The sequence below is a fragment of the Nothobranchius furzeri genome, chromosome 3 (genome assembly GCF_043380555.1).
Source record: "Nothobranchius furzeri strain GRZ-AD chromosome 3, NfurGRZ-RIMD1, whole genome shotgun sequence".
Taxonomy (NCBI): domain Eukaryota; kingdom Metazoa; phylum Chordata; class Actinopteri; order Cyprinodontiformes; family Nothobranchiidae; genus Nothobranchius; species Nothobranchius furzeri.
In genome coordinates this window covers 83710740-83738563 of record NC_091743.1, presented here as the reverse complement: position 1 = coordinate 83738563, position 27824 = coordinate 83710740, and the positions used below count along the sequence as shown (strand labels likewise).

The window sequence follows — 27824 nt, the reverse complement described above, 5'->3', positions numbered from 1 at the left end:
TGGAGCGTGAGATCGACAGGCGGATTGGTGCTGCATCTGCAGTGAGAGCAGAGGAGCCAGTTGAGGTGGCTCGGGCATCTGGTCGGGATGCCTCCTGGACGCCTCCCTGGTGAGGTTTTCCAGGCACGTCCGACCGGGAGGAGGCCTAAAGGTAGACCCAGGACGCGTTGCAGGGATTATGTCTCTCACCTGGCCAGGGAACACCTTGGGATTCCCCTGGATGAGCTGGCCCAAGTGGCTGGGGAGAGGGAAGTCTGGGCTTCTCGACTGAGGCTACTGACCCCGCGACCCGACTCCGGATAAGCGGATGAAAATGGATGGATGGTGTTTTTTTAACCTTTTAATCACTTTTAACCTTGAGACAAGAGATTTTTTAACTTAACCAAGATATTTGGGGTCACTTATATCTCTGCAACATATAAATATAAAACAAACAGCGACACTCTGATGATGACTCCGGGGATCAGGAGGTTAAAGAAATCAGAATCAGGACAGATTTTTATAGATACAGTCAAAACAAAGCTCAGGCAGAATGTTAACACTTTGTCACATTTAAACAGCGCACTTTTACTGACAGGAAACATTTTATATTTCACATTTAATAGAAAATAGAGAAATTCTACTCTGCTTCAGTGAAGTGAAAGTTGGCTACACTAAAAGCTGCAGATGAGAATTCCTTTGTGCAGGGATGATAAAACCACTCGCTACATGCCATCTGCTCAGGTCGTTCAACAGCCGATGATGTTAGCTCTGATGCGAAACGACGAGGCGAAGACCACAGGAGTGTCGTCAGTTGTCTACAGAAAACTCAGAGTTCATCTGAGGAGGAAAACAAACTGTTAGTCACCTTCCAGGAGCAGGAGGTTTCTACAGATGTTATTCAAATAAAAACATCCACACCAGTTTGGATTAAACATGCAGTTTGTAAAAGTTAGAAACATTCAGATTAATTAAAGTTAAAGTCCCATTAGTTGTCACACACACAGGTGTGTGTGCGAAATTTGTTCTCCGCATTTGACCCATCCCCTGGGGGAGCGGTGAGCTGCAGACACGGCCGCGCTCGGGAACCATTTGGTGGTTTAACCCCCCAATCCAACCCCTTAATGCTGAGTGCCAAGCAGGGAGGCATTGGGTCCCATTTTTTCAAAGTCTTTGGTATGACCCGACCAGGAATCGAACCCTGATCTCCCAGTCTCAGGGCGGACACTCTACCACTAGCCCACTGAGAAAGGTTAAAGGTTAATATCTACTTAAACAGGATGAAAGCTCTATAGACCAGTTTAAATGGTGAACAGTCTATTTGTATAACCCCTTCATCGAGTTCTACAGCCTCCCAAGGCGCTTCACAACACAATCAGTCATCCACACATTCACACGCTGATGGTGATGAGCTACGATGTAGCCACAGCTGCCCTGGGGCGCACTGACGGAGGCGAGGCTGCCGAGCACTGGCGCCTCCAGTCCCTCCGGCCACCGTCAGCAGGAAAGGGGGGTTAAGTGTCTTGCCCAAGGACACAACAGCAGCATTCTCTAACCTTCCGATTACCGGACAACCCGCTCTACCTCCTCTGTAAAACCAGACCAACATCAAGAGTCAAACCGTCTAGATTAGAAATAAGAAGAAAGGAAAACAGCTACACCCATCTGCTGCTGTGTAAAGCCTGATTCGTGCTTCTCCGTCAGCTCCGCAAGGGACAGACACGCACGGATTGACGGAGGCGTTTGGCTCTCATGCTTCTCCGTCTCCTGGAGAGTGTTGCAAAGCAATTCCCCACCAGGACAACAGAGGGCGTAGCGCTGTTCTGTGTAGAGCCCTGCACGGGCCTAATTTCTGAGCCCGTGCCCGGCCCGAGGGGGTGGAGCCCCAGCCCGACCCGGAGAAGGTTTTCAGAATTCTCTGGCCCGACCCGAGCCAGACTTTTTTTTTTAACCTTTCATAATGTTTTAGCGTGATAGAACGCTCAGCATTCTAATTATCTGCGAGAAGCTTTCTGCAGTAAAAAAAAAAAAGAAAAAGAAAAGAAAGAAACAGCATTTAATGCAGCTTTTTTTCTAACAGAGCGTAGTTTTCAAGAGGCAGATGAAATTTACGAACACTATATTAATTGGATGCATTGGTAAATTTAATCTGCTCTGAAAATGCGCTCTTGTGCAATTAGAAAATTAGAATGCTGCTTTTTTTTTTCTAACTGCAGCATGCATTTTCAGAGCGGCAGATTAAATAAACGCCCCAGATTAGCGTTTGTAAATTTAATCTGCCGCTCTGAAAATTCGCTCTCCAGTTAGAAAAAAAATCAGCAATGAATGCTGTATTTTTTTTTAACTGCAGAGCGAATTTATTCACAGAAAAATAGAATGCTGTCGTTTTCATGAGAATAAACGAATGGTTTCTGACATATCAGAGTGGACATAAAATGGCATATTAGAATAGGGGCACATGTTTCAATCAGCAGTTTGAGAATTCGTTTATATAGGCGCGTTTATAAACCACACACACCTTAACTGAGCTAACGGTGCGTGAGAAGCAGGCAGGTGCTGCTGCGTTCAAGTGTTTCAGTTTTTTTAATGAATTCCATTTTAAAAAAAGGCGCCCGGCCCGGCCCGTGTCCGAGGTAATTACACAGTCGTTGGCCCGAATCCCGGCCGTTGGGCCGGGCCGACCCGAGGGCCTAGGGCTTCAGTGCAGGGCTCTAGTTCTGTGGTATCCTGTCATGTATCCGGTCCAAGATAGTGTGTTTATATTGTGTTTTTCTATATAAGAGACTTTTTAACACAGACAAATTTGTCTCTCATCCTCCTCCACCTCTTCATGCGCTCACCACCTCTAAACCCACGTTTCCTGTCATTTCCATCCACAGATAAAACGCTTGCTGCGCATCGTTTCACTCCTCCAGTCACGGGGAATTAAACGTTCATGTTTTTAGAGTTTTTTCGCGAGTTATTCTTCAAGCTGCTCCGTGTCTGCCGCTAGTTATCCTCGGCTCTCTTTATGTTCTTGAGGGCGCAATGGCGGCGGTGTAGACGACAGTGGCGTCCTGACCAATCACAAACTTGCACTGTCCGTCTCGACGGATGGATGTTTAGAAAAGAAAGCTCGACTCGGCCCGTCCTTGCGGAGCTCTCCAGCAGGCCCGCAAGGACGGATAATGGCGTTGCGTGTCTCCGCACTGACGCAGACGGAGAAGCATGAATCAGGCTTAAGGGTCAGTGTCTCAGTCATGTCACGTTCTGTCGTTTCCACTTCTCTGCCCCACCAGGGTCTACAGATGTAAAGCAGGCTTTGGGCTAATTTTGGCATTTATATAATCCTTTATTTTACCAGGTAAAACCTCATTGAGATGTTTAATCCCATTTCCAAGAAAGCAGCATAAAAAGTACAAAGACTTTTACAAACACAAAAATAAACAAAACACCACATCCAGAAGATAAAAACAAAGAAGTACAAAAGTTTCAAGGTAATCAGATTCAGCGAGTAAGGCTTGGTTTATGCTTGACGTATTTACTTTCCGCTTGGTGATGCGGCTCGCGGATGGAACGCGCTTCACAACTCGCAGCGTTTATGGTTCATGCGGCTTGTCTCTGCGGTGAGCCAATATTCTCCCAAACTGTAGGGGGCAGCATGGTGCTCTACGGCATGCATCCAACACTTCAACACGGTTGAAGTAAAAATTACTGTTGTTTACAACATGGCATTCCAGCATTTTTTTAACAGCGTCCTCGTCATTTCCGACAGTGCGAGCTATTTCTTTCCAAGAATTATTAACATTTTGATCACGGTGATCTCTGAGAGCTGAATCGTACAAATGTCTGTATTTACGAACCTCTGCCATACTAGTTCTTGCCGGTCCGCCATGTTTTTCCGCGTCTGACCATTTAGAAAATTTCCTAGGCGCGCGGTGCGGAAAGTTTGGGCCGTGCGGAGGCGCGGTGGAGGGGCGTGGTTGTTAAAATGACGCAATTTTGCCGCGCGTAGCCGTGCGGACCTCGCGGACGCCTCAAGCATAAACCAAGCTTTAGGCAGCTACATTCTCCCAGAGAGCCACGGTCCTTCAAAAGTGACTTAAATCAACTCAATGAAATGATTTTTGACATTTTCATTTCCTTACTTAGGTTTTTCCAAGAACAAGGAAGGTTATTTGCCACTTTCACATCTGGGTAAGGGTCAGGGTTTGTGTTTTCCGTTCCAAGCTGACACTTTTTCCGACCTCTTCCTCGACAGCCCCAGTGGGACCGAGGTGACACTATGAATTGATTGACCGGCTTAAATCCACGCCCACCGCCTCTAATATGTGAGTAGAATCAGCCAGCGCGGGTTTTGCGCATGCGCGATTCATTATTGTGGATGCTGTGGAGTAAACATCTCACCGTCTGCAGCATAGTGCTTCTGCTCCAGTGCAGCGGCACGCTCACAGGTAAGAGAGGAGAGAGCAGGGAGGAACACAGGCGGCCGTGACCACCTCAGGTCACAGCTGCAGCAGCGCAGCCCTGGCCACGCTGACCCGGGTGTGAAAGTGGCCTATATTTACATTTAAATGTTCACGAATATGCAGTGTCCCTTTTAAATAAATAAATAAAATAATAAATAAATCTCTAACGGTACTTAAACGGGTTCAGTTAAGGAAAAGATTTTTTCCAAGGTATAAACAAAAAGATAAATGAAAAGTTAAATAAATTCCTAGAAGATAACCAGCAGTAAACCAGTTTAATTCAGACTTAAACCAGTTCCAAATCCACATGTCCGATAAGTGATCTGGAAACTTAAATCAGACGAAGTCCTAAAGTAAAACCAGACTGGAAACCTGCTAAAGAACCAAGTCAGAACTTGTTACAGAACCAAGTCGCTCGAGGTTCCTGTACCAGTAGAACCTGCTGCCTTTTCTGGTTGGGACAAAAAGCCACAGACTGAGCCGAACTCAACATCTCAACCGAATCCTCCATTGTTGTGTTTTCACACATCACCTCACACTACTGAATGAACTCTTGGGGGTCGCCCCTAGGGTTGGGCATCGAGCATCGATTGGAACCGGGACCAACTGTTAGTCGAAATAAAGGTTTTTTATTCCGATTCCTAGAATACCGACGGAAGAGGAGTCCGCGGCCGATCTCCGTGAAAAATAAACGTGATCTGCAAATTGTGATCATCGCTTTTCAGAGCTGATCACGCCAGCTGTCTGTGAGGAAAGTTGACCATTGAGCAGCATTGATGGTTTATCCCTTGGGTCCGTGTGGCAGGGGTGAGGAGTGAGCACCACCTCACCCCTGCCACGTGGACCTCAAGGGACAAACCATCAATGCTGCTCAATGGTCAACTTTCCTGGTGGGGTTACCCATGAAGACAGTGGGAGGGTTAAAGAACAAACTCTGGACGGTGTGAGGTGAGTTTGTCTCACTGCAGAAATAAAAACACACACAGAGCGTCAGCAGTCAGACGCTCACCAACACTCGTGTGTGTGTGAGCGTCAGATGGCTGAACAATAACCTGTAGAATAATCAAAAGTCATCATGCTAGAAAAGCTTCTCTGTGGTGGACCACACCAGCTTCTGCCACAATAAATAATAATAATAATAATAATAAATCACACACAAAGTTGTGAACATTTTAATTTCCTTTCTGAACTATTTCTGTTGAGTTTTAATGTTTAAAATCTGTTAGATTGTTACTGACAGCAGCTGCGTTTAAGTTTCACTTCCTGTTCTGACTGAATGCTGCTGCAGCTTGGAGGTGTAGTTCTCAGTCATCCTGGACATGATCATCCTGAGAGTTTTAGCTGAAAACAGCTGGACGTTCCTGGATGTGTTGGAGACATTTAGCCTCTCATCCCAGAGGCTTCTGCCAGACTTTGGTTATGGTCTGAGATGTAATTTGGGGGGGGGGGGGGGGGGGGGAGGCACTTTTTTCAAAAGGTAGTTTTGGTCCTCTGCACTTTTTTCCGTCCAAAAACAATATTACGCTCCATTAAATGGATTTAGTTGAGCACTAGGACCGAGCCGGAAACCGGTTTCCTATTAGACCCAACCAAAAGCTAATCTATTGGCTCTGCTGATACTTGCTAACATATTATTGGCTGTTGCTGCTGTCACTCCCAAGTTGTAAACAGTCAGAACGTGCTCACGTTGTTTTGCTAATTTGCAGCCGCTAGGAGTCCGAGGGTCCACATGCCGGTATTAAGAGTCACATCGTCAACTAGACGATGTTAAATATCAGAGCTCAGCTCAGCTTCCATTACATAACATTTGAATAAGTGTTCACTTGTGAGACTTTTGGTAATCAGGCACAGCCGGCAACATGTCAAGAAAACGAAAAGTGGATATAAGAGACTTCTTTCAAAGTCAAAACGTAAGTTGGAACATGTGACACCCCTGCATTAACCCTTTGATGCATGAATTATGAAATCTTCAACCATGATTTTTTAAACAATTTTTTTCACTCGTCTTTAGGCGTGAATGAAACAAATTTCAACAAATATTTTTTGTAAAATTTTATAATTTACAAATATTTTATTACATGTCGATCTCAGTGGACAACGTGCATTCTGAGCATGAAATATGTTGGCTTGGCTTACTGAAGTCCAAATGGAGGGGCTCAAATGCAATAAAGTCTTCAACAGCTGTGCTTAATAGCTAAAACAAATAAATAACAATTTTGAGTACCTGTCCACTGTAGTGACCTTTATGCATCAAAGGGTTAAGCTCACTCACCTCCTTCACAAACACTCAAAACTAACTTTTACACTCATCTCCTCCACATAACTGACTCCTCAGACACTATTTATTTGTATTATTATTATTATTGTTATTCTTATTATTATCATTATTATTATCATTATTACTAGTAGTAGTAGTAAAGTGTAACTTCAAAACTTTTATCATTTAACTTTATTGTAAACTTATCTATTGCAATGTATATGTTCACATTATATAATTGTTCTATTCTTGTTAAGTGTCTTAGAACTTAAAGCTCTGAAAAATGATCAGTATCATCATCGTCAACAGAGATTTTTTTAAAGCTTAATGTCAACAATATACACTTTTTCATTAGATTTATCTTATTTTTTCCATTTCTTTTTGTTGTGTTGAAATGTAACAACTGTTTAAACACTTTTAAGGGAAAAAACATATTTAATATGTTTTTATACACTCATATTGGTAATGAATAACTTACACATTATATTAATAATAATTGTGAATCAGACTTGAACCGTCCTGTAAATATTTCTGTTTGTTCCATTCCAAAATTTCCCTCTGTTTATAGTTCATGCATCCTTTTTTCAGGTGACAGACATGGAGGAGGAGGAGGGACTGGTGGAGGTGCAGCAGGAGAGGCTGTAAGAGATGGAGGACGAGAGCCTGGAGGAGATGGAGGCTCACAGGTGAGGTTGAAATAATGAAGATACGATAGACATAACATTGATCTTTGTGACAAATGTTAGGGTGATGATCATGTGTAAAACATTGGTTCAGCATGTGGTATTGAGTTCAAAGCTGTCAAAGTTCATTCGCTTGCATGTACAGGGGACAGAAGCTAATTGGGCAGGTGGAGATGTTGGTGGCAGAGAGGCAGAAGACTCACAGGTGAAGCACTGGCTTGAAACATTGTGATAAAAGCTAATTTAGCTAATTATTTAGCACATTCTTATATTAAGGCTGGTGTACTAAATCTGTGCTGATCAGATGCAGCTGGAGCGCCTTCTGGCGAGGCAGATGGAGATCTTGCAGGACGCCGCTGTCCAGGAGCGACTGCAGGCTCTGGACTGGAGGATCCCCCCCGCTGCCTTAAAGTACCTCAGCGAGGCCCAGAACACCAATGGAGTCACAGCTGACACCAGCAGAGATGGCCATGGTAAACTGATCTTTGACATAAACTGTTCATGATACATAAAAACATGGTTTCTTTAGGCGGAAATTAACAAAAAATAAAAGCTGTTTTCAGCCAATTTATGATTTGTTTCTCAGTTATTTATAAAGAAGGGGCAGGTCTAAATACTCATCCTGCTACCAGCCACTAGGGGGCGTTAAATGCCTTTGTAGTTGTGTTTGTCGCTCTGCTGTTGCCGGTTTCCAATTAGAAGAAACCTTAGAGGGAACTAGCTATCCTGGACCTGAACTTTATTAAACCTGGTGCTTCCCTGAGTTTAACTTACTGATTTCATGTCCTGAGAGCAACAAGAAGTGGTTGAGTGGATTTAAACACTTAAAGGTGTGGTTCACTTGTTTAACCAATACATTTACAGTGGTCTCTAGTAGGAGTTAATCCTGTGTAAGTTGTACTCTGGTTACTAAAAGCCCTGGTGCACCTGTTTGGAATTGGAATCGTTCAAAATCAAACGATGCCCAACCCTAGTCGCCCCGCTCCCACGAACACCCCCCCCCCCCCCTGTTTACGGCAGAGTCGGGCTGCCGTGAGCAGAGGAAAGGGGACGAGACATTTTCTTCTACAGTGCATGCGGGATGCTGATTAATACAACAAATCTACCTCAGACATTAAATCTTCATATTGCATCAGACTGCTGGCCTGAAAGCAGAGCAGACAACACACAGATTCACAGCTGAAGGACGGGGGAGTGGCAATGTCAGCGGCAAGGAACAGGTCACATGTTTAAATTCATCTTCAGAGTTAAAACTATGGAGAGAAAAAAGTCTCAAAAGATTTATGTGTGCGTAACTAAAGATGTGTGTGTATCTAGATTTATGTGTGTGTAACTAAAGATTTGTGTGTGTGTTTGTGTAGAAAGATGTATGCATGTGTAAGTCTTGATTTTTAACTTGTGTTTACATTTTCTTGTGTAACATCAGCTCCTACGCATACAAATCATTGAATACACACACACACACACACACACACACACACACACACACACACACACACACACACACACACACACACACACACACACACACACACACACACACACACACACACACACACACACAAACATCACCTGGTACACACAGACAAAACTACATTACACACAGATTTTGAACGCTTGGTGGAAGCTGAGAAATTAGAATTTCCTTTGGATTTAGTCTAAACTTGTGTTGACGGGACAAATTTGTTTTTCTGTGGAAAAATAGAGTATCTCAGGATCCTGTAGTCATAACAGATAGACCAGCATTTAATATTTAATAATCTAAAAATGTTTATTTAGACATATATGTGTTTATGAGCCATGCAAATGCAGTCAAAGTGTTGTATAAGAAATGGTCACTAGATAAAAAGCAGGTTTCAAACTGGAAGAAGGCATGAAAAGATGGCGCAGTATCCTGGTGACCTTTCCTCAATAAGAATTAAACCTGCCCACTTTGCAGTCTGGTTATAACGAGACCGCTGTTATCTTAGACCGTTTATTTGGTTTTAAAGGTCTGACAGATTGATACACTGTCCCCAGACTAGGAAGCGGCTAACAGGCCAGTTTATGTGTGCGCACAACATCATGTAAACTGCTGCCCCACCGTTATTGCACACACACAAACTGGCCAGAGATGCACTTCCTTGTCTGGTGCATCCATCTACACACACCCTGAGGACCCTCCGTTGACTTCCATTCATTTTTGTGATTTCACCATGCCTAGTCCACACCCCAACCCTAACCATAACCAACGCAGATCTATTCTTAACCTTAACTAAAACTTAATTCACACTATACCTCTAATTGGTACAGTAAGCTTCTGGTATGCTTCTAAAAAAGTGGACCAAAAAAATGTCCTCACTTTGTAGGGAAAATGGTCAAAATGGTCCTCAGTATGTAGTATGTACAATAACACACACACACACACACACACACACAAACACACACACACACACACACACACACACACACACACACACACACACACACACACACACACACAGTTACGTGCTCTGCCCCTTTTCGGCCACAAGATGGCCTCGGTGGCTTCTGCCTCGCCTGTCTCAGCTGTGTGTAATTGGGCAATCATGGGCAGCTGTTAAAGGCTGCCCTCCTGCCCACAGTTCTTAGAGAAGGTCCAGGGTAGTGAAGGCTCGGAAGAGTTTTTGCTGCTCTCTTCTCCTCGCGTGTGTTGGTTAGTCTCGGCTTTAGGTATTCGCTTTGGTATTAGGATTAGATTTTGACTCTCTGGTATCCCCGATCTAGGAACGGCTATTTGACCTTGTTTGTGGACTTTTCCCAGCGTTCCTGCTTAACAGGACATCCCTCCGTTAGCTTGGAGTTTACAGCGATTGTATTTTGGTTAATTAATTCCCCCTCGTGCTCTTAGTTCCCCGTTTGCGTGTATTTCCTTTAGTTTTGTATGTAATAAGACAGTCACTTTGTTTTGCTTTTCTTTCTGTAATTAAAATCCTTGGTTCAGCGACACAGCACTCCGTTATTATTCAACCCACACACCAACTTTATTTCTCCCTCAACAACATCTCTCCTAGCGGGCTGGGGGACGTAACAGCGTGGGGGCTCGTCCGGGAAGGGTCTCGCTGCTTCTGCCATGTTCCTCTTCCAAACACCTGCCGGCTCTCCCTCGCGCTGATCTTACTTGCTCCAGTCTGCGCGCAACGGCGGGCAGGGTTTGGAAGAGTTGTGCGACACAACGAATCGATGACACAATTCGTACACACACACACACACACACACACACAGATCTTTAGAGACTTTTCTCCCCATATAAAACTTGTTACATCAGGAGATCTTTGTTTTTTTTTTTTTTTTAATCTGTTTAATCCGAGAGCTGGAGCAGGAACTCACCACGGCATCCAGGTCTCGAGGACCAACGAGGTGCTCTATTGCCTTGAAGTCATCAGGAGACATGGGCATCATGTTGTCCTGCAGCCTGGAAGGGTGTCTGGACCAGAGCAGAACCAGTCAGAACCTCGGGTTATTCCAACATTAAACAGGTCTGTTTAGTGAAGGCTTACACTTCTGAGACGGATATGAGCTCCGTTTTCATGTAGCCGCTTTTATCCGTGTTCTCCACGTCCATGGGCTCCTGAGCTGGAAGGCGATGAAACTGTGATCAGGATGTGTTTTATTCTGGAGCTGAATGAAACTCAGCAGCAGCTGTGAGGCTTACTCTCTGACGGTTTGGGGTAGTATTTCCCAAAAGCCTTGTCTTTGGGAATGTTGGGGTAGAGGAAGCGCAGAGGGTTTTCTGGGATGTTCTCGGCTGCCATCACCTTGTAGGTGCGGATGATGTCCGGCAAAGACACGGCTGTCAACTCCTTCTTTGTGTACGGCTCTACAGAGTGGTAAACCGGCTTGTCTGGGGGGAGGAGAAACAGGAAGTAGATTGTTTTAGGAACAGGAAGTTTGAGCTCATCGGAGGTGACAGGTATTGTGGCCCCCATAGGAGATGTTACCGTGGACGTCATGCTCGATCCAGGTGAAGGTGATCGCTCCCTCCTTGCTGCTCTCACTGAACCTGAGCAGGAAAGTCCCAGGACACTTATCGCTCAGCAGAGCCTTCTCCCTCTCTTTACTGATGAAGCCCATGATGCAGCTGCACACAACAAACACACCCATCAGTTGGATTCCGTCCTCGAGGAAGCGCTGCGTCATCACGGCAACTCACCCGTCGTTCCACAGGGACAGCAGGTGGCGTTTGATCAGGTCCAGGATTCCTTCGATCCACAGCCAGAAGGGAAACGTCTTCTCGTTGGCTCCTTGCTGCCGAGCAAACGACAAGAACTTCAGGTTCTGCTCCAGCAGCACAGGATGACAGCAGGTGCTGCAGGGCGACTCGGGCTCACCTTACAGAATTTTGTCCAGGGGATGAGTCCTTCTGGATTCCTCTGAGCTTTGGCTCCTGAACAGAAACACGAAAACGTTCAGATATAAAGACTCAAACCCAGGGTAAAAGAAGAGAGCAGAACCAGATCAGACAGGCTGATCCAGGATCTGTTTGTGTGTCTGACCGAGGAGTTTGTCAGCCAGCATGTTGAGCTGCTCCTGGTTCAGTCCTCGCTTGGTGACGGACGAGAACTGCCAGCTTAGAACCTCGGACAGCTGAGACCACTTCGCCGCTGGAGGGTTGAGGAAGAACTTCAGGTTCTGGAGGACAGATGGTTCTGTTAACAGCAGAGCGACACAGGGCTGACGGTGGTAGAAGAACCGGGTCTCACTTTGGGTTCTGTGGTGAGCATGTTGTACCAGAGGATGGAGGCCCAGCCGCTGGGTAGCTGGCACACATTGGAGATGACCACGACGGGCAGAGACACGGCCTGACACACAAACACACACCTCAACACACACGCTCGCTGGAGTTTGGTCTGCAGAAGTTGTGTTCGTGTCTCGTCTCACCTCCAGCAGGATGGTGAGTCCAGAATGGTGCAAATGCAGGTCGGACTCAAAGCTGAGCGAGTGGAGTTCCTCTGTGACGATCAGAGGCGCCTGAACAGAAACACACAAAGGTCCAGACAGGGACGAGGGAGGGATTAATCTCAAACCCGAAGAACTAAATCTGCTTCACTTCAGCAGCTGGACGACGACGAGACGTAGACGTTTGTTGGAGAAATGTTTTGACTCTCCAGATCAAATCAGTTTGTGATGCAAAAATAAAAATAAAAGTTTTTATTTTGTACATCTGTGTTGTCATTAAAGCTGACATTTACATACATATATAATAAACATGAAATCAAAGATACTTTATTAATCCCAGAGGGAAATTAAGAGTTTCAGTACACACAACTCAGAGATCAGACATACATGGGCATAGACACATGACAAGAATTGGTGACTGTGGTCATTTGCAACCTGAGTCGTGCTACCTTAATAGAGAAAAGAGGGTTACATCAGGATTGGTTCAGGTGGAGGGAAAGACAGAGTTGAGTTGCCAGAGCGACGGCACATTCCACATATCTTCTGAGGGGGGAGTTTTCATTGGAGCCTTGCTGACTCAAGGACGCCAGATTCCTATTAGAAATTGTTTTGGGGCCAGACAGAGATAATTTCCTCTCTGTCTTACAGTTTGTTGGTCCTCAACCTCTCAAAATCCCAATAATGGGCATTAATCTATCCCAATCCGTGCTGATTCGTCCACTCTATCCTTGACAGCATCCATCTTTGTGCCAATGAATGAATCTCGGCCAAAGTCCCAAGCTTACGATTCATCTAGACAATTATGTGAGTCTGTGAATTCACAGCGTGGTGCAATCCATCTCTGAGCCCCGGGATCAAGCCAATATTCCTCTACAGCTCATTAATTTTCCGGTAAGCCAGGTAGCCTCCAATGCTGATCAGCAGGAACCCCGACACCAACACCACGAATATCCACACATCTTCAGAGTCCTCCACAGACAGCTGGTCTGTCATGGAGGGGCATCTGGGAGCCCCTTCTCCCGTTCTCATCGTTGAAAAGATTTTATCAATCGCGTTGAGTGACCAACTGACGAGATCCATTTGAGTGAATTTCAGTTTCCAGTTTCCAGAGAAAATGCAGATCAGCCGTACACCCAGCACGCAGAGACAGACAAAGGGCCTTGAGGATAAGTTATGGAGGAGAGGAGGAGAAAAGCATCTGCACCCTCCAAGAGCCGGAAGAATTTGTGACATGTAAGCTGTTCCTGTAATAAATGACCTCTGGAACTGAAATAAAGAGGAGTTTGAAGCCTCATACCTCGTTTGTCCTGTTGCCGGCGGTTTTCTGCTCTTTCAGTTGCTGAATGGAGACAAAAACAGGTCAAATAAGCAACTCTACATCTTTAGTCTCACCCAAAAGGCTGAGAGGCAAAACATAACAAACAAGGAATTTTCAGCTCATCGGGACTATCCCAATCCCATCACAGACGTAGTCTCTTCCACCTGAAACCTTTGGCTCATAAAACCAGACGTCTACATCAGGGTTGTCACAATCCTCAAGTGCTCCTCAATCAAAAATTGAAAATGCACCAGAACACTGAACAGAAGCAGTGGCGCGCCCAGAACATTTCCATAGGGGGGGCCAGTAAATGTTTTGGGGTGCCTCATCAATTCACTTTGAGAGCGTTTAGCCTGTAGCGATGCATTTCAGGCTACTTTATGTATTTTTCATTAAAATACAAAATACATCAAACACACTTACCATCAAATTCGATATTTGAGAAAAGGACACATTTTCCAAGTTATTTTAAATATTGTTTCAAAATGTATTGTTTATCACCTGCTGCCGCCTTAAAAATATTTACATTTTTTTTCAAAATGGTAAATCTAAATCGGACTTGTAATTGCAGCAAACAGCAGAGTTTAGTCTTGCGTCTACAAGCTGCTAATTAGGAATTTGTCTACCTGGCATGTACACAGCACGCTGGGTTTCACAGCCCCGGGTCTGACTCATGAAGAGTAATCCAAAGTATAACAGAAGTAGCTCGGCAAGCCATCCTATATAAGTGAGCATATAGTATGGCCATAACCTATAGACAGAGCTCAGTCGTGGGGCGTGGATATACAGTTCGGGTGTCTTTCAAACTACCTCTGCATGCTATTGGACAACAAACACAGTGATATACTCACCGCTACAGATGCCAAAGCCGTTTCAAATAAGCTGCCGCTATCTCAGTAGTTTCGCTCCATCGCATTATCTCCCCCACTAAACCTATAGAGCGCTGTGATTGGCCCACTAAACCTATACAGCGCTGACAGGCCCACCAAACACTCTATCTCGGGGGATTGAACTATTCTGCCACCTGCTGGCATAATTTGGTAATTATTGTTAGTTTTAAGACATAAGAAGACGAAGAAGAAGAAGAAGAAGAAGAAATCTTTTCTATAGTGCCTCTTAAAGGGACTTTATGGACTTTTGAATTTTTATGCTCGCGACTGCCCCCTCAGGCCAAAAGCGTAACGGCAGCTTCAATAGTAGGCTCGTGCATGAGGCGTGCATGCTGTACGTGCACACTCCTTAACGAAAATAACAGCTGAGACAGTCCCGTGTGTGTGTGTGTGTGTGTGTGTGTGTGTGTGGCCCGGAGGACAGAGGCAGCTAATTAATTAAATAATTTGGTTCTGTACCTTTCTCTTCAGCACAGCCGACAAAGGGTTATGATGGGTCAGTCCTCCTGCATGCTCAGATCATTCCCTTCCCTTGCTTGAAAAATTGTTCCAAAATGAAAGTTGAACCCACATCTTTTTTTATCTGTGAGTTCAATGCCGTTCGGCGAATCTCAAATAAAAATTTGGGCATCTTACTGTAAAAAAAATATACCATTAATGTAAAAAAGAAATTCTAAATATACTATAATCACATACAGAATTGAACCCGGGTCTTCTGCACGAGAGTCTGACGTCTTACTAGGTGAGCTACACTCTAGTAACATTCACTCTATCTGTAACATTTATATCCTTGATGACAGCTGAGGGTTCGGAGCGAAAATGGCTATTTTGTTGCTAATTTGCAGGAAATATCTAGAAGAAAGTTCTACAGGAAGTAGCTAAGGGTCCTCAGAAATGTAGCTAGCTTTGTCACTAGGTGTTAGGAACAGCGACAAAGTCTACTACCTCTCTCTCCGCTGCTAAAGCTACGGATAGCAAATGCTACAGGCGATGCCTGAGCGTGAACGCGCATGAAGCAGCCTGCTCGACCCGAGCATCTCTCTTTTTCTGTGGTTTTACAGAAAAACAGGCAATCACAGTAAAAATGCCAGGCCTCATTCTACAGGACCAGGGCATTGCAGGAGAATGTATGATGAAGACATTTATTATTTCTATACATGTTTTGGCTGTCAAACTTCCTTATAGTCCCTTTAAGATAAAAATCACGAGGTGCTTCACATAAACTAAAAATTTAAAATATAAAAAATAATTTAGAAAATGACTAAAACTATGTTTACAATGAGCAAAAATAGACAATTGTGATAAAAAGTGTAAAGAAAGAGAGGGAGTGAATAGGAGAGAGGGAAAGAGGGAAATCAGGGGATCATGAGGAAGGTGGAATAAGTAGGGAGAGCAGAATAAGGACTGTAAGTAAATATTTAAGAATTTATGCATTCTAAAACAGTTTTGTTATTTTAAATCCATATTTGTTTTCATATTTAGTGTTTTTACTAGTTTTTATATTTAAACTGTGACTTTAATAAATTAAAAGTGATATTAACAGAGCCTGACAGGTTTAGAAATGACACCAGGTGACATTTCTGAGATGTTATCAGATTTATTTATTGCAACACTGCATAATTTTTGTTTGTTTTAGGAGGAAAACGATGATTTTAAACCGAGTTTTACGATAAACTCACTAGATGTCGGAACTCTGCAGCCAGGCTGCCGTTGGACTCCTCTGTGTTCATCACTTTAGTGTTTGTGCCCAAAATGTTGAACCTCCGAAACCTGGTTTTAGACACATAATCACTCAGGGATACATTTAACTTCTCAAGAATAAAAAAAAAAAAAACTTAGTTGGATAGATTTCTTATAAACAAGTCAAAACGTTAGACACTTACCCTTTTTTGTCTGCGACATCCCTAAGGGGAAGAAAACATCCATATTTAGAAATGTATGGGTCTGAAAATGTGGAACGTGTGGAAACAGGAGATGATCTTACTTATCAAAAAGAGCTTTGACTTTGAGTTGGTAGTTAAACTCTTGAAGCTTCACCAGAAACCTGAAGGGGGAAAAACAGGAAACTAATCTCAGAAATGCACGTTTATTAAGGTCAAACCTTTCTGCTTTTGAAACTAACGGGAAAAGAGCAGCTCAGTCAGCGTTCGCTCTCTGCAGCAACTCCAGTTAGCTTTAAGACATGAGTTCTGATGGGCACGTGTTAAAGAGGCCCTTCTCTGGCTTGACTCGTGTAAATATTTGTTTCTCAGCTGAAATTCTGTATGATTCTGTTTTCATGGTTTGGTTTAGTTTCCTACCGGAGTTTCACGGTGAACTGGACGCCTGTTTTCAGCACCATGGGTCTCTGTGGGTGGGTGGGCATGCAGGGCTGTCTCTCTATGACCAGTGAGCTACACACACACACACACACACTCATCAATATTGAATACAGACAACAGCGAGATTGCTAACCGATTTATTTGAGGTTTCCTACCTGGAGAGGAGGGTCTTGAGGAGCTCCAGAGCTCGGCTCTCCAGAAACACTTTCTTCTGAGGGATGGGGTCGTTCTCATACGTGAAATTTTGCTCCAACTCATGCATCTTCTTCAGGTGTTGACGCACCTGCTGGAGACTCTCAGCGACTGCTGTGAACCTGCAGCAGGGTGTTTGAGAGTTGAAGCTCCTCCAAGCCTGATCACTTCCTGCTCTCCAGCATGTTTAACATCTCATCAGTTTCAATGTGAATAAAACTGATCAGATTAATGAGGAGCAATGACTGTTACGACCCAGCTCATAAGGCCGCAACATAAAACAAAAACTGAACACATTCGAGAGCTTTGAGTATTTTTTTTTTTTTTATTAAATGTAGCCTATAACCCTCCCTCTGTCTTTATGGGTGACCCCGCGAGGAAAGTTGGCCAATGAGCAGGATTGATGGTTTATCCCTTGAGGTCCACGTGGCAGGGGTGAGGAGTGAGCACCACCTCACCCCTGCCACGTGGACCTCAAGCATCAAACAGTCATCAAACAGGACAGAGAGGAAGAAAGTCGTAGGCCAGCTATTAACAACTGGTTCACACCATAGGTTCACACACACACACACACACACAAACAGCAAGGGGGAGGGGGGTGTAGAGGAAAAGAGAAAAGGCGGAGAGGAAATGGAGGACACCAAGTGATTAAAAGAAAAACTACGAGGCGCGCCTCGACCGGAGCGGAGAAACAAGCGTCTGGTCGGAACTGAGGAGCAGCGACCGAATTACGTGAGCACTTCGCCTCCCGGCGCTTCGGCGGCCGGTGTGTCCCCGGCGTAACTTAGGCTGGACCTTCTACTGTGGCTCTGAGTAACTTTAGTTACAGTTACTTTAAACAATCAACTGATTTTATAAATATAGACAGGCCCACTGTAACATAATGAAGGTTTAAGCAGCTTTTTAAAGTTTTCACTGAATATTTGTGCTGACTTTCCACAACAGAATGACAGTAAAAGTACCAGTAACGTCTTTAGACGTATTTATGTTTATTTTCCACTAATAACATCTCACTGAGAACAGATCCATACTGTTTTGCAAGTTTTTCTTCTTCTTGATTTCAAATCTCTTATAAAACATGTAGGGAAGACGTGCCTATAGGGTTTAGCCTGCATGCACCTGAAACAACAACCGCAGCAGCTTGTCTGCCAGAATCTTCTTTAGGTAAGGATGAACCTGTCTAATTACTGGGAAAGCTGTTTTTGACCAACACTTGATTGAACTCAACTTCCCGCCCCCTCCAAAAAAAAAGAACACAAGCCTCGGGAGACATCAGTTAAGGCTGAAACTGAAAGGAGACAAACCTGCTAATGTTCTGGACAGAAAACTGACGTATCTGGAGGGGATTTTGATGATTTTACGAACTTTTAAGTTCCAACCGCTGCCAGATGTTGAGGCGACAGTAGTGGCGGCGCCGTGATATCGGCTACCGCAGCGTTTTTCCCCTAGCTGTCTCTGTGACTGTGATTGGTCAAATGGCAACTCGTGACCCACTAACAAAGATGGTTTGTGAAGAGGATGAACACTCCTCATTTTTCTGAAACTGATTCTTATAAAGAGCGACTAAAATCCGACCAGACTCGCCTTCCCTAAAACAAAAACTCTTTGATTCATGTGAACGCATTTTTTTTCATAAGCGGCAATTTTCGCTGAAAAGCGTCAAGTTTGCAAGTATGAGACGAACGTATTTTAAAATCACGTCATACGACCCAAATTTAAGACTTTACTAAATCGATTTAAGACTTTTAAGACTTTTTAAGACCCTGAATCAGGACCACACCAAGCCCCTCTGGTCTGGTCTGGTCACCTTCATTTAAACCCTTCATCTTAATTGACTTGGATTGATATTACCACTAATTTTAGGGATTTGGGGGAAAATTCAGGTTCCATTAGATCCAAAAACTACCATAATCTCCAACCTTGTGTATTATTCTGATACTTCTAGATCCAGATGTCTGTCAGATGTGAACTCCAGCTTGATGCCTTCTCCTGATGTCTCAGATTTCTTGGTAACTCAACAGAAGAAAATAAAGTTTATCTGAAGCTTCTGGGACAACAACGGTCTCACCAGTTCTGCAGCTGGTCCACGCAAGCATTGGGCGGACCGCCAATGCACGCTATCTGCTGCCGCTGCTTCCACTCTGGCAGCTCCTCGGAGATCAGGTCGGTTATCAACCCCTGGATGACATTCAGCAGTTCATTCAGGTACACCACAGCATCCTGGGACACGTGCAAGAAGGCACGGAGTTTTAGAAGGTTTGGACTCAGCTTTCTACTATCATAAAACTGTGGATTAAGAATCTCACGTGGCGTTTGGCTTTCAGTTCAAGGCACATCTTCATGATGACTAACTTCTCTGCCTCCAGCTCCTTTGGCGTCATGCCGTTCACGTCGTTCTCTGCAGGTGATGGACATAACCAGACATCAGCTTCACTCAAACATCAGAACAAGCCACTTCAGTCTAAGTTTCCTTGTTCTTCTGGGTCATCTGCACTTTCCTACCTCTGTTCTTCAGCGTGTTGAATTGGAAATCGTATTCATCCTGCTGGTCCTCCAGATTCTTCAGGTTCTGGTCGATAATCTGAACAAAGGAAACTCTCCTTTAGCTGTGGTAAAGGAACAGCAGAGATTATTTAAATGTGGCTGAAACGTGTTTGTTTCACCTGAACAATGTTTCTCATCTCCTTCACTTTGTTGTCCAGCTTCTGCTTCTCCACCACCATGGCTGAAACCGTCCCCTCCTTCTCCTGCTGCAGAAGCATTGTCAAATTCATGATTAAAGCATCTTTAAATAAAATCTAGATGGATTAAAGCAGAGTCTAGCTGCAGGTCTTACCACAGAATCCTTTGCATTGGCCAAGATCTTCTGCTCCTCTTTCAAGTTTCTGGAGATGATCATGGCCATATGGAGGGCGTCCTCCTGAAACCGATCCTGGAGAAACAAGTGCTCCATGTTTACGCAGTCACTTTCTTAGTTTTAACTCACTCTGACACGAGTAGAGAACGTGGGGCTCTGACCTGCAGGTTCCTCTTGATCTTACGGAAGTTGTGCTGCTGCAGGAAGTTGTTCTCCAGAGCAAAGCGGCTGTGCTGATCATCCAGCTGAGCCAGGAGCTCGTGAAACCGAACAGTTGCCAGGGAGTCCTGTGATGCCACCGTATCCCTAAGAAGATCCAAAACAACAACGGAGTTATCTTACAGAGGTCCCACCACGGTTACGCCAGATGTTGAAGGGCACCGTTCATAAAAGCTTTATTTATAAAACATTTTAAACACCTACAGCACCAAAGTGATGTGTAGAAAAATAATAAAACAGGCTACGTAATAAAAATAGTTACAGCAAAAAGACCTACAAGTAAGGAAAAATAATTATGCAATCAGTCAAGATAAAAATGAAAAGTTTAATAAAAAAAAAAAGAAAAACAATTTAAAGCTAATGCCTTTTGTAGGGTTAGGGTTAAACAAGATGGGGTTGAGGACTGCCTGATGTCCAAGGGAAGGTGGTTCCATAATTCAGGAGCAGTTAAAGCAAAGACATGGTCTCCACTGAACTTACAGTTTCTCCTGCATAGGCGCAGGAGTGGAGCTGCACCACGGCTGAAATTCTAGCACCACATCTACGAGACACCCCCCACAGGAGACGCAGCATTGTAGCATTTTGCGAGCAGAACCCAGGCGACATGACTGGCAACAATTCTAGGGGAAACACTGACTTACGCTTTAGGGCTGCAACAAACGATTATTTGGATAATCGATGAATCGGATGGGGTCTCGACACGATTAATCGGATTACATAGGGACAATTTTAAAAACTGCTAGGGAAACGTTATTTCTCTCCTTCCTTCACTTTATTAAACACAACATTATTAGAAAACAGTTCAATAGCAGAAAAACAACATGCCATCACCTAAATTGTCTTACAAGGTGTATAGGCAGAGACCCTAAGCTACACCTATCTGTGACCTAAAATGCTTGGTCCAAGTTAAACAGCTTAAAGAGCAAGTCAACCCCTACCAGAGTCTAACTCCACTCCCACTTCATGTTTGAAAAATGCAACAAATGCTGTTGCCTGGCAGACCGAGAGGGCGGAGCCGCTAACAAATACACACACACTCAGGCTCACGACAGCATTGTGACATCATAATGTACCAGTTTACATCATAGCATACTTCTTAGCCAATAGCGGTGGCAGATTTAAATTAAAATACAGTGCAGAGTTTTTACCTGACAACGGCACAACACTGCCAGTTTTAGGCAGAATATTTAAATTTGAACTAAGATGCACTGAAGTAGAGCTGCTCGATTATGGCAAAAATAATAATCACGATTATTGTGACTGAAATTGAGATCTCGATTATTTAAGACGATTTTTCTATTTATGTTGATTTTATTTGTTTTTATTCAGTCATAAAATTGCTCAGGGCACAATCAGGACAAAATAAAGTTAAAGTTAAAGTCCCATTAGTTGTCACACACACTGATGTGTGTGCGAAATTTGTTCTCCGCATTTGACCCATCCCCTGGGGGAGCGGTGAGCTGCAGACACAGCCGCGCTCGGGAACAATTTGGTGGTTTAACCCTCCAATCCAACCCTTAATGCTGAGTGTCAAGCAGGGAGGCATTGGGTCCCATTTTTTCAAAGTCTTTGGTATGACCCGACCAGGAATCGAACCCTGATCTCCCAGTCTCAGGGCGGACACTCTACCACTAGACCACTGAGCTGGTGTGTGATAAGAAACAAGATGATCACTAAAATAACTCCTGATTCCCAGTATAAAAAGACCAATATACTTACAGCTCATAGTTTATGACACAAGGGCTATAGACCTTGGTTTAACTCATATAAGTCTAACCAGTACAGACCCAAATACCAATATCTTGCAAATACTGACAGCAAGAATTATACAGTGGCATTTATAACAAATAAATGCAAATAAATTGATGTTCACAAAATGTTGTATAACATTTATTGAGTCGTGTCAAGGTGCTGTAGGAGCGTGCACTAGCACTGTCTCCTCAGAGAGATTAGTTATTGTTTATCAGCGTGAGGAACTTATTTCTACCTTATTTATAAACTAGTTATTTACAAGTCCATCAGTTAATGTAATAATTGTCCCAACCACAGCTGCACCCCCCACCTCCCAACCCGGTCTCACAGCAATCAGGGGCAAGCTGCACGTGTGTTTAGCGCGCCGCACGCGCACATTTAGCCGTTTTTAGCGGCTCAGAAGTTACAGTGTGTGTGTCACTCACTCTGGTTAATCCAACAGAGCCAACTCTGAGAGCCGTTTCTGTAGCGACCGACACATCACTACATCATTCCCTTTCCTAATGTTGTGAAGAACGGTCCGGAGCTCAGGCAGAGTGTTTAGCTAACCTGCAGGAAACATCAACGACAGTTATCCTGAAAGTAGCTAAAGGTTACCAGAGATGTTTCTGAGATGTTCGCTAGGTACTTTTAAGATTTAAAAAGTCAAGAAGGGGGTCTAAAAAGCTGTTAGAAATAGCGTCAAAGTCGCTAAGTTGGCAACACTGTGAGGAGCGCTTCATTTGCAACTCAGGGCAGCGCAAGTGGGAGGAGCAAATAATCGGCTTGTTTTGTTTTTTATAATCGTTCAAAACTCAGATCGTAATCGTGATTAAAATTCGATTAATTGAGCAGCCCTACACTGAAGTGCCAAATTATTGACGACACGTGTCTGCAGCACGATTAGACACTCATTTATTTAGTTTATCAGCAAAAAATAAAGTTTATTTGGGGGTGACTTGCTCTTTAAGGGCAATTCTCATCTGTTTTGTTTGATCTCATCTGCAGACATTTATTATAATTGGGGATGTTAAACAACTAATTTTTAAATGTAATTAAACATAGGCTGTGAATTAATCAAAATTAATCACTATTTCCAAAAATGACTGAAAAAATACCAAATAAAACAAAAGTAAATGAATGCCATCCTCCTTACGATGATGCCCTGGGCAACTGCCATAAAGTCACATCAAGAAATGCTGCTGATCATTCCAATGATCCCAAATAGACTCACATTAGGCCACATGAAAGCAACTGAACCCAAAAATATATTAACCAGTAAATAACTGCACTCTCACACAACACGCCTGCAGCAACAGTTAGGACTCCTCCCTCCCTTTTAAAAGCGTTTTCGCTTCTGAGGACATTGTGGTGCTAGTAGTCTGGCCCCGGTGTGATCAACCAGTTTCTGCGGGAATGTGACGGCGGAACCGGTTCGCAGCAGCGCGAGTCCCCCCCCCCCCCCCCTTTATCTAATAGCGTTGCGCTTACGATTTTATAGACTTTTTTTAACGAGCTTAGGGCATGTCTAGCCTGTGTAATAATCCGGGACTTGGGTGAATCACTTTTGAAAAGTTTTTAACTTACCCGGACAAAGAGCTCTCTCCCTCCTCGCTGATGATTCCGACATGCTTGCTTTTAAGATGCTGCATCATCACTGCAGTACTCCCGTGCCATGCTAAGTCTGACCTACAAACGTTGCAGGTAACGAATGTCTTCGCCTGATTTAACTGAAAATGCTCCCAAACTTTAGAAGTTTTTACTTTTTTGGGTCTTGCTGCTTCTGCCATGTTCCTCTTCCAAACACCTGCCGGCTCTCCCTCGCGCTGATCTGACTTGCTCCAGTCTGCGCGCAATGGCGGCCAGGAGGGGGGGCTTTTGGAAGAGTTGTGCGACACAACGAATCGATGACGCAATTCGTTGCCAACGCTTTTAGTAATCGATTTTCATCGAATTTATCGATTCGTTGTTGCAGCCCTATTACGCTTCATCCATATCACTCTCAGAAGCAGCTGATCAGCTGACCAAAGGGGACAACATGATTTGCAGGGACGCAGCAGCCCCTTATTTAGTTTTCTACCCGGACAGTGATTTTCCATCTAGGGTTGGACTTCTTACCAGTCGATGCTCTCAATCCACCTGCTCAGATATTGTCGGATGTCCATGGGGAAGGAGTCGTCGTACAGCTGGTCCACCTGCTCCAGGTACTTAGAGTCCAACATCTGAAGCTGGACCCACTGCGCCATCTTCTGGTGAACAAGAGCAGGTGCATGATAAATTAGGAAATTAGGGGACAAAGAGCTTGAGGCCCAATCCCAATAAACGCATTAAGGTGTTAAGTGAGCAAATAATTGCAGAATTGCGACAGGGAGCATTGTGTAAGCAACCGCAACACATGCTGGGATGCTGGTCGCTGTGCTACTTAATAAAGTTTATTTTTATTGTTTTTAACAATTTTCAAACAATTATTTTAAATACATTTACAATGATTGCTGCTTTGTCTAAAACATTCAGAGCATCAACTAATCGTCCTAAAATGAAGTATTTTAATTTGAAAATACATATTTAAAAGGCACTTGAGCCTTTTCTCCCTAAGCAATGGATTGTGGGTAATAAACTTCACCCAAGTTTGGATTGATGCGGACTTGGGTGAAGCGCAGATCAAGGGTGCAAAAGGGGTATGGTCAACTTCCGCACTTGAGAACCGGGACACTTTACGCACTCGCACCCTTGGTCAGGATTGCGCAATTGAAGAGTGCAATTGTGGAAGTACGAGTATTGGGATTGGGCCTGGAAAACCACTGAAAAATATCTTACATGATTATTTCTGATTATAATCGGTCACGCTGAGATTTTCATGCAGGCTGAACCTGAAAATAGTCTCCAACACCTATCTCCTGCATTAGCTTCTGATAGACAGTCTGCTGCCCCTCTCTGAGGCAGCAGACTTGCCCGTGCTGATCCAAGCATTTCTGGGCTTTATTTTCCTCCGAGTACGACTTACTAGGCATTCATTCCTACCAGACCACTGCAAATGTAATGATTAAATGACTTTCCCCCACCTTCAGTTTAATGTATCATCAACTGGACTAAATGATTAACCCTCTCAGGCTCAAAATAAGTTTTGATAAAAGGATGAACAACTAAGTCCTTCAGGGGTACTTCTGAGTTAAAAATGATCATGAAATAGGTATGTGGAGTAGGGTTGTCACGATACTAAAATTTCAAACTCGATTCGATACTGGAAAAAAACTCTACTCGATTTTGATACTATTTGAAAACACCAATTTATTGAACAAGTTTATTCAAAAATAACATTCCTCAATTTATATTGCAAAAATTAAATGTTAAGAATTAAGTGCATTAAGTGCTTAAACCTTTCAAGTATCAGCATTTTTTAAAACATGCATACAAAAACTGGCGAAAGTTAACACTTTAAATCATGAATTGTCTCACTATATATACACTATTTGCAGAGTGATGTTTTGCTGCTTAAACTCTGTTTAAGGTGCATTTTTGTCATAAGCTGTAATGCCATATGTTTTGTTCTGTACTTCTGAACAACTCTGTTGGTCAATAAAGGGAGAAAACGAATTTCTCCACAGTAGGACAAAGGTACATCTACCGGTAATCTAATAAAAACAGATTGGCGCACGGCGGTGACGTCATTAAAAGCGCCGGTTAGATTAGCCGCGGCTAGTCTGTTTACGCCTAGAAATCCCAGACTCGCTCCAAACGAACAGGGGAATCACGTTAATGATTCCTAACAAAACCTTTCGACATTGAGATGTTTTGGTGCAGATAATGTTTTATTTCGAGGCTGCACCATGGGTGCCCGTCCGCACCCGTTATATGGATATACGCTGACGGCGATTCGCCGACGGATCTAAATACTCCGGGGAATCCAAGTAGCACCAAAGTTGTCAGCGTGAGTAAACAAACATACTGCATGCTAGAAATTAAGTCTGGGTTGCAATAAACGGGAGTTTTCCTTTAAGCACATAAGCGTGAATATACAACTACGTGTCGGACTTGGTATGCTAATTAAGTTGGGCTGTGAAGCGCCTCCCAAATTCGCTGTTTATGTTTTTGTTTATTTATTTGGCAGACAAAACTTGGATCGGAGACAACTCGCGTGGAAAATTGCAATGTAGCCATGCGGCGTCTTCTTCTTCTGTTTGTCTGGGAGGCAGAGGCTGCTTTACGGCATCTGGCTGTCGTGCGTGTCGGTGTACTTGAAGAAGGCTGTGTATAATAGTCCATAATATCGATACCACAGGGATGGAATATCTAATTTAGATACCACTTTAGTATCGATTTATATCTAGGTATTGATTTTTTTGACAACACAAATGTGGAGTAACCAGGTAGGTAGGTTTTAACCATGGTTTTAACTGTTGCAAATCTGCAACGCCTGCCTCCAGAGGGTTAAAAATAAAAACATTGGAGTGATTTTTCTCCCCCCAGGGAGGAGCTGGAGTGATTCAATGAGAAGGACCCGATACCTCCAAGTTTAGACAAACGGATGGACTGACTTTCAGACAAAAGAGTTAATCAGTTTCTTTGAGCAGGATTAATATTAAAGGCGGAAAGCTTACTGAAAGGACAAAGATGTTCTCCGAGAACACGAGCTGTTTGAGTTTCACACTACTGAACAATTAAGTCAAACTTTTCAACATTATCTGAAAAGAATTCACTCTACGTTCTCAAGAAATCCCAGTAGTCTGAATGATCCATGGAAGCTCTCTAGTTTCCTGCCTGCATCAGGGTGTTTGCACAAGTCCTGGGTTGTACTTGGCAGCATTTCGCCATCTCTTCTTCTCTTACATCATTAAACCAAAAAGGTAGGAAGCGAGAGCTGCTGACACAATAACTACTATGACTCCTCCCATCTCAGATTTTATATAAAAGCCCAAAAAGGCACAATTAACATCTAAGCTGCTACAAAATAATACTTTATTTTGGTTTGATCACAAACGCACATTTCTTTCTGCTGCATTTTGACAACTAGAAATGATTAGGGCTCATTCTTGATATTTAATTGGTCAGTAATTTTAAAATAAAGTAAAATGTAACCCATAGCTTTGCTCTTTTGTGAAATAAAAGGAAATGCACTTTTATTCTTACACTGAGTGTCCCATTTCTATCTTTACACTAATAATAACCAGTCTATGATCACTGAATAGTATTAGTTAAGTTTCATTTTCCCCACAGGTATGAGGGGATAAACATCTATGTAAACACAACAACCATAACAACTCCCAGCACAAAACCAACTAACGGTCCTGAAAATTAGTTAAAACTAAATATTCTGACCAGGTTCGTGTCTAGCTTGTAGAACATGTTTAAACATGTATGTTAGACAAATTTAACTGTTTATAATCACGCAGAAAATCCGTCATTTGTGGGCTCAGGTTCGCCTGAGAAACAATAGACTTGACTGTTTTTCTTCACTGAACTTGGTTCATATTTGTGCGTTTTCAGCTATTGTTGAAACAGAGCCAATTGTCGAATTAACTGAAATATTTGGAATACTTTATCTTAAGAATTGTGTTTTGATGAATAATTCGGGCAGGTGGTATTTCACCAGGAGCTAAAAATAAAAGTGTTAACTTGACATTTACTCATAAATGTTAGCTCTTATGTTATTATTGTTGGTGGGCGGTGACGAACAACTTACGGGTGAAAAGTTACATTTTAAGTCAAATGACAGCTGATAAGCAAATATAGATAAAGTGAGTAAATCTAAAAACCGCAACAATAAAAGGTAAGTTTTTTTTTACTTTGCAGACTAGCTTACCCAAATGTTTTTTACTCAATAAAGTAGGCATTTAACATTAAATACTCCTATATTGGTGGCAGGTGAATAACCTTACCTTTTATCCAGAACAAACGTGCTGTTACTTCACGGAAACTAGTTTTACTGCATGAAAGCTTCTTTCCTTTTTCCAGATCTGGTCAATGACGTTTCCTTCTGCTAGCTAGGCAACCTGTGCAGCAATGTGTGCTAAC

General features: G+C 43.3%; 1 protein-coding gene across 4 annotated transcripts; it reads right to left on the bottom strand.

Annotated features, from left to right (window-relative positions):
* Nucleotides 1-325: 325 nt before the first annotated feature.
* Nucleotides 326-27824, bottom strand: stat1a (signal transducer and activator of transcription 1a). Of its 4 annotated transcripts, XM_070549967.1 has the most exons (25): nucleotides 27689-27824; nucleotides 23931-24061; nucleotides 20024-20168; nucleotides 19842-19937; nucleotides 19669-19755; nucleotides 19508-19586; nucleotides 19312-19403; nucleotides 19074-19225; nucleotides 16969-17127; nucleotides 16793-16885; nucleotides 16477-16536; nucleotides 16376-16396; nucleotides 16172-16262; nucleotides 13582-13623; nucleotides 12267-12356; nucleotides 12089-12187; nucleotides 11882-12017; nucleotides 11717-11772; nucleotides 11539-11633; nucleotides 11327-11466; nucleotides 11041-11229; nucleotides 10886-10961; nucleotides 10716-10812; nucleotides 8474-8512; nucleotides 326-819 (listed from the first exon to the last, which is right to left on the bottom strand). In XM_070549967.1, the coding sequence occupies exons 2-25, from the start codon at nucleotides 24056-24058 to the stop codon at nucleotides 790-792; spliced, it is 2292 nt and encodes a 763-aa protein (XP_070406068.1). In that variant the 5' UTR covers nucleotides 24059-24061; nucleotides 27689-27824; the 3' UTR covers nucleotides 326-789. The 4 variants fall into 4 exon arrangements, with proteins under 4 accessions (XP_070406068.1, XP_070406070.1, XP_070406066.1 ...); XM_070549969.1 differs by lacking the exon at nucleotides 8474-8512; XM_070549965.1 differs by lacking the exons at nucleotides 326-819; nucleotides 8474-8512 and adding an exon at nucleotides 10351-10516.